At 40.7% G+C, this 12,842-nt stretch overlaps 1 protein-coding gene across 5 annotated transcripts in view; it reads left to right on the forward strand.

Annotated features, from left to right (window-relative positions):
• The window catches only part of fbxw11a (F-box and WD repeat domain containing 11a), an 18,973-nt gene extending 16,040 nt beyond the window's left edge, over nucleotides 1-2,933 (forward strand). For 4 of the 5 annotated variants that reach the window (XM_053237053.1, XM_053237052.1, XM_053237054.1 and 1 more), the window contains 4 exons: nucleotides 25-103; nucleotides 1,158-1,223; nucleotides 1,393-1,572; nucleotides 1,890-2,933. In XM_053237053.1, coding sequence (XP_053093028.1) covers nucleotides 25-103; nucleotides 1,158-1,223; nucleotides 1,393-1,569 — 322 coding nt within the window. In that variant the 3' untranslated portion in view covers nucleotides 1,570-1,572; nucleotides 1,890-2,933. The remainder of the gene's footprint in view (nucleotides 1-24; nucleotides 104-1,157; nucleotides 1,224-1,392; nucleotides 1,573-1,889) is intronic. The other variant, XM_034307429.2, reaches the window with a different exon arrangement.
• The last annotated feature ends 9,909 nt before the right edge of the window (nucleotides 2,934-12,842 follow it).

Consider the following 12,842-nt stretch of genomic DNA (forward strand, 5'->3'; position numbering starts at 1 on the left):
CACTCACTCACTCACTCTCTACAGGAAGATTAAAGTGTGGGATCTGCAGGCTGCTCTGGACCCTCGTGCTCCAGCCAGCACTCTCTGTCTGCGCACACTAGTGGTGAGTGTGCAAGTGGTGAATAAATTATACATTAGCTCCATTCCATTCTGGAATGGCTGTGGCTTCAGTAGCCACACTCTTCCAAGGCCAGTCTCTCATATCTCTCAGAACACCCTTCAGTGTCATCATAGGTCATAACTTCAGCATGCTGCACACGTGATATTTGTTGAATCACTCGCTAGTTTTCCCTTCAGCTTACCTCCAGATGGATGCAGAACTAGCAGCAGCTATGCTTCTGGTGCTGCACAAAACAAGACTTCTGTTTGCTAACATACTTGGCTACCTAAGGTGTGAGGTAAACATACTCCATGGCAGGAGCAGCAGTTTAGTCCGTAATGGTTAATAAGGATTTACGGAACCCTGGTCTAGTGAAACAAATTAAGGGATTGTCTAGAATCTAGGCCCAGGGTCATGAACTGGTGGACCACAGCCCGGATGCAGAGGTATTTCAAAAGGAGCACTCAAAAAATACTGTGGCAGAACCGATCAACAGTCAGTTAAAAAAAAAAAACCTGGTTGCAGTTTAGCAAATCTGCCTTTTTTAAACATGAAACATTGTAGCAGATCTGCTTTTGTAACTATATATATATATAATATTTCATTCATTTTCCCTCTCTGATCTGATTAGCAAAGTGCCGACTTAGACCAAGAAAGTTATGCTCAAGCTGTATTAAAATGAACTGGTGACCCAAAAATTTAATTACAGTGTCATTTTAGTCGTAAAGTTGAACCTTTACTCCGTAATTTACCAACACATCAGGGGGGAAATGTAGATATTCTTATTGGTTTCATCTTGTTTCCTAAGCCATTCTGCCTTCGTCTGTGTAAAAGAATGAAGCACTGCATGCTAACTACCTAAATCATTAGTCTCAGTCATTACCTTGATTATGCTTGGTGGATATTTTTCCCAGTTGCCTTGCAACAGTCTTCTCGCAACTTTTAACTGCTTGAAAAGCAAACAAATCAAGTGTTCATTTTCCCACAATCATTTGAATGCACCAATACACAGCGCTCAAATGCCAGGTGCCTTTAACAAGAGACAACTTTTTCTCAGGAGCCAGCAAAATGCAGCCTATATAGGGAGCTGCCTTCTGATTGGAACACAGTTGGTCATCTAAAGGCAGGTGGAACTACTTGTTTTAATAACCTGAATAATTCAGCATCTTGCCATCATAATTTTCACCATCTTGCACCTGGCATGAGGTTTGTGATCTGATTTCCTTTTGGAGTGTGTGTGTGTGTGTGTGTGTGTGTGTATTTTAATGTGCTGTCATGGTTACCTTTTGCAGGAGCATTCTGGCCGTGTGTTCCGTCTACAGTTTGATGAGTTCCAGATCATCAGCAGTTCCCATGACGACACCATCCTTATATGGGACTTCCTGAATGTCTCCCCCAACGGACAGCCAGAAGGACTCCCTCATGCAGCCAGATCGCCCTCACGCACCTACACGTACATCTCCAGATAGCGGGTACACACACGCACACACACACACACACACGCACACACACACACACACACACACACACACGTACATTCCCATTCACTTACTTGTGTTTTAACCAAAAACCCTAAACTAATTATACCCTTAGTTTATAAAATCTATTTTAGTATAGCACAAGTACAATGTACGTGTACATTACCATACACAGTCACAACAATACCATAACACAAAGCACTAGATAGCTGTTATGTGCACACACACACGCCTATTTCAGGCAAGGGCAGACAACTAAAACACTTACACTTATCTTCAAAGAGTGTTTTGACTCCTTTTCTCTAACCCAGGTGCCTTTGATGTGTGCCAGTGTGTCCTGGGAAAGCTGAGATCTGATTGGCTACGGGCTTTGTCTGTCCCAGAAAGGAGTGAAAGGAACTTCCTCCTTGTTTTGATCTCTCCGGTCTGATGGGAAGCTTCTCCAGTAACACTCAACAAGTTTGCCACAGAAACATATTCACACACCAACTATGAGCCGAAATGGAAACACTGTCTCTGTAATACAATAGCACACAGCACAATTTTAACGGTTTTGCTCTGCATTAATTCTAGATTCACACTGCAAATGGCATTTAGAAGCTTGAAATGATATCTATTGCCAGAGTATTGCTAAGAACTTCTTAGAATATAATATAAACTCTTGATACCTGCACTAACCCCCCTACCCAAGTATACACAAAACACTCTGTCAATAGACAATTTAACTTTTCCGTTTCTCTTCTGAAACTGTTGAATGGACAGACTGCGGTGTTAGAGAAAGAGACTCTTAACGAACCTGCCAAGGAGAATGGAGTGAATGGACTACATGGACAGACTAGTGAAGTATTTCTGTCTCTCTTTCTGTCTCTCTGGCCCTGGGCTTTTCTCCAGGACCAGAAAAGTGCACTCTTATTTAAGCATCGGAGAATGACTGCTCTGTGCCGGCAGAACTGAGTTTGATTTCTCCACCTTGTCTCGTTCTCGTCTCAAGGCTGAGACGGGCATTGTGCATGTGAGACAGTGTGGAATCCCTCCTCCTGGCTCTGCTTTTTTTCTTCTTTTTTGGTTTACTTTCAGATTGTTTTATTACTTTTTTATTTAATTGTACTCATTTTCATTGTATGCTTATGCTAGGCATTGTAGAGCTCTTTGTTCCACTCAATGGCTAGTGTGTTTCTCAGATTTCTCTGTTTCAATCTCTCTCTCTGTCTCTCTCTCTCTATCTGCCTGCTTGCTGTATGATAGCGGATTTTAGTTGTAAGCCAAACTGTCTTGTCAAATATTGTGTTGTATATTAAAATTATTATTATTTTTTAAGAAAAATACATTTATTGTGAATAAAGTACAAGACCGTGGTGATGTTTGTGTTTGAGTTGTACAGTTTAGCCCAGTGCTGAACTAGGTTTTGTATATAATCTGTGATTAGCGTCCACAATGATGGCTGTACTATGTTTGGATGAAATGCAACACTGCTTCTGGTGTGGTACCATTGCTCATTTATGGTCATCTTGCTGTCAGTGACTAAAATGTATAAATATTAAATTAGGTGGAACACTCAAGTTAATGAAATGTTACCTAAGCTATTTACTGAAAATAGAATCTTACCTGGATATTATGATATGTATGCAGCTATGCTAGTGAGCTAGCTAACTTGAGGTTACAACCATAGCCACAGTTCTCTGATAGTGTAAGTGAAGAATCTCACTATGGGACACATCCTCACACACCATGCCTCAGAAGCAATATTCCATTATGTCAGCTGCATCTCTGCAGGGTGCTACAATGCACTACCTCACTCATGGTATGAGAGAACCGGGGTTGCAGTGGTTTTCATCTATGGGATATTGTGACTCCCAAATTGCAGGACAAGCTTATCTTGAAGACCAATGTCAAATACACTAAAGGACAGAGTGAACCAGTCTTGGCTTCTTCATGTCAAGTTTGTAAAATCTTACAAAGGTGTGTGGTGATGATCAGCATACTACAATGCAAATCAGTATTCCTTAAACAAGACCCAGGACATGGCCATTCCTAGAGAGACTTTGGCCCTGGCTGGTGGATTTGGGCAGCAACTGCTGCTTCAGGAACCAGCATGCTGGTGGATAGACAATGAATTGGAGGACTGGAAACAATTGGCATTGGACCTTAGGTTGGGACCTGCTGAAGTCATAATAGACTTGACATGGGGGGTTCCAATGAGGGCAAATGTGCAAATTCACTGCCTTCCTTATTGATCCACGCAAATGCTGACCATCCCTGGAGTGTGTTTTTAGCAGAACATGAATTGCTCCAGGAAGAAATGGGTTCCACCAAGCATTCCAAGAAGACTAGCAGTAGCTGGCATTTTGCAGCTGTTTTCCCTCATAGCAAATTGTGGTCTCCCTGGCCAGGGAATGCCAAACCTTTCAGCTGTTGTAGAATTTGTCCATACTGGTGGGCTGTTGTGGGAGCCCATCTCTGTCACTGCATTCCCTTCCCAATACTATGGACTTTGCAGCCTGTGTGGAAGGCATGAAAGGATAATCATCAACTTTGTCCTCTTTGAATTTGGAAAAGAGACCAGCGGACTTGTCCACTGAGTCAGACTTGACTTCTGTGCCTGCAAAACCTACAGCCACGTGGCTGTCATCTTTCTCACCCAGCCATAGGGAAACACCGTCAAGCTGGTCACCCCAGTTGGCTTGCTTGGGAGCGAGGCCACACTGAGTCTTGTGATGGGAGAGTGCAGTCTTCTCCTGTTTTGAGGGAAAAGTGGGCACAGTGTTCACACAACCCTGGGCATTATTGGGGCCTTAAGCACAAAGCAATACTTGAAAGAAAATTTGCTGGGATTTTTTAAAAGAATTTTAGGATATATGCGCAAATGTTGGGTATATCCTAAAATTGGGTAATTTAGGGTGGCACAGTGGGTAGGGTTGTTGTCTCACAGCTCCGGGGTCTCCAGTTCGATCCCGAGCTTGTTCACTGTCTGGACAGGGTTTTCACATGTTCTCTGTGTGTGTGTGTTACTGACAAGTAGAAGCAGTATCACTATCTGTTAACCTCCAACAGAGGGCAGCAGACACCAGTGAATCAGTCTGAAAACCAGGGCATTCAAAATGAAAGTGTACTGAAGGACTTTAAAAGTTGTTGCAAAAAAAAAAAAAGGTTGCTATAATTCACAGTTATTAGAATTGGTCAGCTTTCAGTTTCATACAGATGAAAGGTTGTGACCCCACATAAATGGACACCTTGAAAATGAATTACATGCCCTGTTCCACTGATTCATATTACGATCTTTCTGTAATTTAGGTTCCCTGAAACAGAGGTTTGAGACTTTTATGTGATTCCCTCCCACAGGTCTCTTAGAATGAGGTCATGAGTGTGAACTCTGACAAGCATATGGTCTTGACATGTATATCAGGGGATAACCTATGAGTACACCAGTGAGTACACACTCTGCGAGTGTGTGCGTGGCGCGTGCGCCGAACACCCCCTGTGGGGGAATATATCTCTGATTACTGTAGCAGATGTGTGGTGAGAGAGCAAGAGACACAGAGAGAGAACAGGGAAAATAAAGATGTGCAGATAGCAATGACTGAAATATTCATGCCAGTCAGACCCTGCTGAATTGCAAATTTGGCAGAGATGGACAAGTTATGAAGAGCGGACAAGATAAGTGAAAGGAGGGGTGAGAGAGAACAAGATTTATTGAAAAAGAAAACCTGAAGGAAAAAAGACTGAATAACAGTAAAACTAATGGTGAGGAGCTTCCTGGCCAGGATGAACAAGGCTGTGTAGGAGTGATGGAGAAGATAGAGGAGAAAGGGGACAGACAAAGATGAAGTAAATAGACTAGAAATGAGGACAGGAGAGTAAAAACTGGAGAAGAAGAAAGGAGAGTTTTTTGCACATGCTGCTCAGCTGTGTAAACTGGAGAGAGGCAGGGTCTCGGATTCCCTGGGAAAAAGGCCTGATATTTATAGGAGACTGGCAGCCCATATGCCTCTCTCTCTCTCTTGCTCTCTCTCCCTCTCTCTCTCTCTCTCTCTCTCACACACACACACACACACACACACACACACTTACTAATATTATTATTATTCCTGAACACTCAAAAATGGAAAATGGCAGGAACCTGAGATGCCTGGAGAGGTGTGTGTATGTGCGCACACATGTGCATTCGTGAGAAAAGCCGAGTATGTCTGTGAGTGTATACGTACAAGATGGAGCAAAGGGAATCTAGAGAGTAATGATAGTCACAGTGGAAAAAAGAGAGGACAGACAGAAGAAGAGGAAAAAAGGAGAACATTGGCATGGCTGTAAGAGGTGTAACATGATCTACACAATAATGTGAGGAAAGAAAGACAGAGAGTAAAAAGACAGAGATAGAGGGCGTCAAGCGCATTCAGACATGAACACGTATTCCAGCATGAGATTATATGATTCCCCCAAGTATGGTGCAGACATGTCGAAACAGCACACACACACACATGCACACTTGTCAAAAAGAAGAAAAGAAAACTCCACCAGTAGGTAACAGGTGGGCAGGGCATACTGTATCAGTGAAACATATTTGATCTCATCTGTGTCTAGTATTTCACATATCACAAATCTGTAACTGTTTGTTTTGTTAACAGAAATGAATGACTGTATTTCTAATTCCAAAAGTCTCAGTGTCTGTCTGTCTGTGTCTGTCTCTCTCTCTCTCTCTCTCTCTCTTTCTCTCTCTTGCTTTATCTCTCTCTTATTTGTCTTACCAATTCTGTCCCGAGGGTGGCAGTACTGCATGCCTCTGATATCTTTCTCCATCCCTAATTAAAAATGACAGCATGTATGGATATACACGAATATGCATTTTGGAAATCTCATAATAGCCATCTCGCTAATTAACTTCTAGTAAACAAGTTCTATTTGTCACAGGTTGACAAATTTTTCAGGATTTTTGAATCTGTGTCTTCATTTGCATCATCATATTGCTGACAGTTTATTTAACAGTAGCCAGATCTACCAAAATATACCATAACAATCACATTTTAGTTCGTCACTAACATTAGCCAAATTATCAAGGTAACTACCTTAGCAGGGTCTCCAGATAATAAATCATGTTAGGAATAAAACATGACTGGACGTGCTGTTACAGAAAAAAATAAAAAATCAGTGACAGAGTGGTGTGATGAAGTGGAGTTACTGCTACTACCAAATTATCAAGTTGATTATTTTACTATAACATTGCTTTCTGAAGTGTTTTACTCCTCTTATACCACAGCAAATTGTGAACGATACATTTTTAAAAATTTATTAATGACAATCTGTTTATAGTTGCATTTAATGTTGTGGAATGGATTTTTTTTTATTCAGTGTCTCACAGAAAACTTCACCATATCAAAAGTTATGTATGAGCATCCACCATACAAGTCCCTGTGTAAGTTGTTACTATAGTAACGACAATATATTACAATGATTGCTTTAATATAAACCTGTGACTTGAATTACAGCTGGCATTATTGACAAAGCTGCTGTTATAAACAATTATTCAACACCTTCTGATCAATCAGAGTCAACAGCACGGTGGTACAATCTCTAATCTGCTTCCTGTTGGGCCGCATCACGCCTCGTTTCAAATGATTTCTGTTACAAGCTAGTCCACTTTAGCCCTTGCATAAACTAGCATTAATCTCTTTAAGGTTCTGAATCCTAGACGTTTTGTCTTCAGCTATTTGCATGTTTTGTAAATAGCTCTGGTGTGTCTTAAAGGGAAAAAAGGGGGAAAAAACCCTCAGCAAATATACATATCATATACTGTAATTTTCTACAAATATTGTAATATATTCATGCCATATCTCCCATCCATAGAATTGAGCGGAAGGGAGGAGTGAAGAAAGCGAGGAGTGTGTTTTTGGAGGAAAAAAGAGAAGAGGTACATGACCTACCACTGAGTTAGAAATCCCTTATGAGTAGTGTTGATAAATCACTCAGAGCAGGCCTCGGGCTCTTAACGGCACTGAAACGGAGAGACAGAGGGATAAAGGGATAAAGAATAGAGGTGTGGTGCAGAAAGACAGAATTTCATTTGTTTTGGGGGTCATATGAGGAAAAGAGGTCAAAGTTCAGATTATAGCCTAGCCCTGTGGTTGATTACATGTGTGTTAAAGTGCATGGCTATTACTAACAGAGCACTGGTTTAACAGAATATTACAGGGGAATGCAACAAGCTAAAATAAGATGAACATGCACGTTTTATTCAGTTGACAAATTCTGTAATGGATTCTATTCAAATTTTCTTGATGATTTCCTTCTGCATTTGTGAGACAGCCTCGGAAGCCCCGTCAGATATCACTGTGGCCGAATTCTGGTAAAACAGCTAAAAATGATGAAAACTCTGGTTTGGACAGAACATATTTTGACACCACTAGTCTTTAAATTAAATGTTTTTTATTAACTTTATAAACCTGCCTAGGTTTTCTGCAAAGCTAATGTTGGGTAGATTAAAAGTCAGTGTAACAAATGCGGCTTTAATTGCTAGCTTGCTAGCATAGTGTGCTTTCCTTACACTGCGAATGTCAGGCTTTGATCAAGTTGTTGGTTACATGCCACAGCAAAACAGACATAATCACTTCAGTTTGTAAACTTTATCCTGTAACTACCAGCTGTGAAATTATCCGCAATGTACATGTGCCATCGCTGACACTATGGAGATGGCAGCAAACAAATTCGTAATGTTTAAAATCTTAAAAAAAGGAAAGTCAGCCAAAAGAACCAAATTAGTGATGAAAAGCTAGTCACTAAAGTTTTTTCATAAATAGGTTAGGTTTGAGAGGATAGAGAAGTTGGATGGGGTGTTTGCTTGCCCTTACAGCTCAGGATAAAATTAAAACAGGTTAAGATAATTCTGAGAAAATATAAAGATGAAAAAAAGAAATAAAATAAAGGATATTATTATTAAAAATGGAATGACTGCTACTGAATGGGCGGGGCTTCTCAATAGCCTGTCAGCCTGTAGGCTATATGCTGTATAAAGGCAGGTATTGAGATAAACATAGTTTTCAGTCATTTATTATCTTTTATATTTTATTTATTAGCTGTTACAGTAGGGTGGCATGGGAGTGCAGTGGGTAGCATTGCAACCTCACAGCCTCAGGATCTCAGGTTTGATCCTGAGCTCGGGTTACTGTCTGTGTTGCGTTTCACATGTTTTCCCTGTGTCTGTGTGGGTTTCCTCTGGGTTATCCAGTTTTCTACCACTTCCATAACTATGCACTCTAAATTACTCCTATGTGTAAATGAGGTGTGCGTGTGTGTGTCTATATGTATATGGTGCCCTGAGATAAGAGATAAGCATTCCATCCAGGGTGTATATTCACCTTGTATCCAGTGTTCCTGAGAAAAGAAACGAGGGACTTCTCTGCATGTCGAAAAGCAAGAGAAAGCTGCTGATTAGTTAAGAATAGGATAATGGAATCCCCGACCTGAGGGGACATTGTGACTGACAGTCCCCCCCCGCTCACTCTCTGTGTGTTTGTGTGAATGGGATATTTTAATGGCCCTACAGGCATTTACTGTACCTACCATTCATTTGCAGACTAGTATGCACTCATACCCTCATAAAACACACGATCACATTTTCTCATAAACACATTAAGTAACCACTACCACCAGAATAGGAGGGAAAATACCACAGAGAAATTCTTACCCCTCCCTTTTTTATACCTTCTACATACTAATACCCCTGTCTTTCTCTCTTTTTCATACTAAACCACAAGAGATTATTACTGAATTCCTATGAAGGAATGAAGGCATTACATTACTTGTCTCTCTTTTGAAGTTAATCTCCACATTTGCTGTCAGCTCTTTGCCTATAATTGCACCTTGTTCTTACTTATTCTCCTTTTCCTTTTTTGTTGACTCTACCTTACTCCTTTCTTTCCCCCTGCCTCCCTCCCTCCCTCCCTCTTTCGCTCATTCACTACCTGATGTTATGGCACAGTGCCTTGTGAGTCACAACTCTGGTAAAACCATCAGAGAGAGAGAGAGGTGGGCAAAGAGAAGAAAAGAGAAAAGGTGCAGAGTTCACTTTCACATTTGGAGCCCAAATAATGTGTGTGTGCATGTCACTATCATTTAGGTTTTCAGTACAATAGTACAGGCACATGCATGTACATATGCATGCATGCATACCATCCAAATAGCATTATAGTTCAGCATATATGACCCTCCCCTTCACTCGCCTTCTGTTGCCATTGGATACTACATAAACAATCCCTACTGGGCAATGCTAAGAGTCAGAGGAGGATGTGGGTCATTCTCTTTCTTTCTTCCTCCCTCTTCCTCTCTTTCTCTCTGTCTGTCTGTCTGTCTCTCTCTCGCTCTCTCTCTCTTTCTCCCTGTTACTCGCACACACTCCCTCACTCTTTATTGTCCCTGTGTGTAAGCATTCTTGACATCATGTGCATAAATCTGAACACTCCGAGCAAGGATATGCACACTCTGCATGTGTGTGTCTTGGGTTTTGGTTGCTATAAAATTATTTCATGAATCCATAAGTAATCTATGGCAAACTAGTAACTCTGTTTTCTGTGATTGTGTATTTTACATGACATTTTCTTCTTAGTAAATATAAACTCTTCCTTAGCAAATGCCTACCTTGTTCATCCCACCCCAACCCAATCATTAACCCAACATGTAACAGTCCAACTCTTATGAACCTATAACTTACCATGTATCAGCACAGTCCTTACCAAAACCATGCCTTACCAACCTATAAGCATTATATGCTTACTAAAACCAACTCTTACCAACCAACAACATATTACCACCTATCAGCATTATCCTTACCAAAACCATCTCTTACCAACCTACCACTTATTACCGCTTATTAGCATTATCCTCACCAAAACCAACCCTTACCAACCTACCACTTATTACCACTTATCAGTGTAATCCAATGCTTACCAACCCATACCAACTCAGACAAACCCATCTCAATCATTGACAGCCCACAATCCATCATGCCAAGCCAATTCTTACTGCTCCAGCACTTACCAAACAGGCCATTACCAATCCAACCCTATCAACCCAATCCTTAAAATACACTTACCAGTTCTTATCAACCCGAGCAATATCGAGGTCAGTGTAGCCCTTCAGCCTATTCCAAGCCAGCCCTCATCAACCTGTCTGTTGCCAAGCCAATCCATATCAAGACAGTCCTTACCAAATTAACCCTTACTGGAATACTCTCTACCAGGAATACTTTACCTCCCCAGTTCATACCAATCTAACCCATACTGAGCTAATCCTTACCACCCTGCTCAAACTCAATTCTCACCAAATCATCCCAGTGCAGTTCAGAACAGTCCCAATGTTCAATGCAGCTTAATCTAGCTACTTTAGTCGCACTACTTCACTAGCAATGGTAGAATGTACTAGACTATTTGTCTGGGGTGTGTGAGATATTTTCACATCCTCTCTGTCTCCTGTTTGCTGCACAATTGTACAAAAAACACAAACCAAGTATAATTTAATGTTAGTTATCTGACGTAAGATAAGAAGAGAGAACATTTAGTCTGTTTTCTTTTAGAACAAGCATGAGTTGAAACAGTGAGAATGGAGGAATGAGAGAAAAGCAGTTCTGCTCCAGACTAAGAGATTAGTGGTGATAAATTATTGTATCACTGAAGGGTCCAAAACAGGGGCACTAAGGAAAAAAAATGACACTAAATCTTACTCAAATCGACTCATGCCTTTATTGTACAAGGCAAGTGCATCGATTAACAGTACTCTGAAATTGAGAGATGATCATAGTCTAGACAATCACCTGATTATTATATGGACGGTTGATAATTCACATCTTTCTTCCTGTTGAGCTGGATGGGACAAACCAAATTCCATGACTAGTCAGTGTAAATATGAAATACATTAGGCTAGAATTGTCTGCTTTTTTCTACATGCATTTCAAGACAGATATCTCTGCAATAGTAGAGGTAGCTTAAATCTTCCAAGAGCCATCATGCGCACCACCAAATCAATGCACCCAGTGGCCAGCTCTCTCCCTCGGGTTGGAGCCTTACTCTAGACCCAGGCTTTCCCAGAACTGAGGCCTGCACAGATTTCCAACTCAAACACACATCAATAAGCAGTCACTCCATGCTCTGGACTCAAACTGACAGTCAAAGACTAACAGTTTTGGAGCACTTCCACATGAGAACAGTCACTATGCATATTTCCCTTTTCACTGTGTTTGGAGGTGCACACACACACGCACACTGAGAGCAAGAGAAAGAAGAAAAGGGGAAGAAGGGTCAAAAAACAATTACAGTAAAAATGACGAATACGTCAAAGACACATTGAAGTTTTGTTTTTTCCTTCAATCATTCTCTGTCTTCTTTTTACTCATAATTCCCTTTATTCTCAAAGTCTCTATAATTACAAACAAAAGCTCTGACTTCTCTCCAGCTGTATAGATGATAATAGAAAATTGTGACGAAAGCAAACACACATTAATGAGAGTGAAGATAGAAGATTAACACAATCTGGGCACACACACAGATTGAGGGTATGTGTGTGGGTGTGTACTGCCGTCTTCCTTGACTTCATATCTACTTGTTCAAACACAGCTGTGCTCAATCGGTGGCGAATCCAATCACAGGAATCGATGCATAAACAACGAGAATCGATAATTCATAAATGAATAGATAATGAGTGAAAGGCACGTGCAATCACGAACATACACAAACAGATCAGCATTTGCAGATAGTGGCATTTGAAGGGAAAATGGCTGTGTTAATCATAATTGTTTAGCGTGACACAGAGCACACATCAGCATAATTACACAAGTGGTAAATACTGAGTATTCCGGTCTGCGTATGCAGGAACCTCAGGCTCAGTAATGAATAATGGTTGTAATGGTTTTATTAGTTAGCATGGTAGAATGGTGATAATTGTAGTTATAAAAGCCTGATTTAAATTTGTACACGATGGAAAACACACATACACACTCACACACTGAGTATTGAATGTCATCATCACCACTGAGAGAGCCAAGCAATAATCACACTCAGATCACCTACACTCTTATGCCAAGAGACGATTACACACATAGCATGCATGTGAACGTGTGAACCCACTTATGGTTAAAAAAAAGGCCTCTAAATTACAAAACAACAAAAATGAAGTATGTGTTTTTTGTTTTTGTTTTTTTAAAGATATTTTTACTTTTAGCAAGAAAGAAAGAAGAGGATGACCATTCTATAGGCGAGAGGGTGTATTTTCATCTTTCTTGCACCCCC

Source organism: Pangasianodon hypophthalmus, chromosome 9, assembly GCF_027358585.1.
Source record: "Pangasianodon hypophthalmus isolate fPanHyp1 chromosome 9, fPanHyp1.pri, whole genome shotgun sequence".
In the NCBI taxonomy this organism is placed as follows: Eukaryota; Metazoa; Chordata; class Actinopteri; order Siluriformes; family Pangasiidae; genus Pangasianodon; species Pangasianodon hypophthalmus.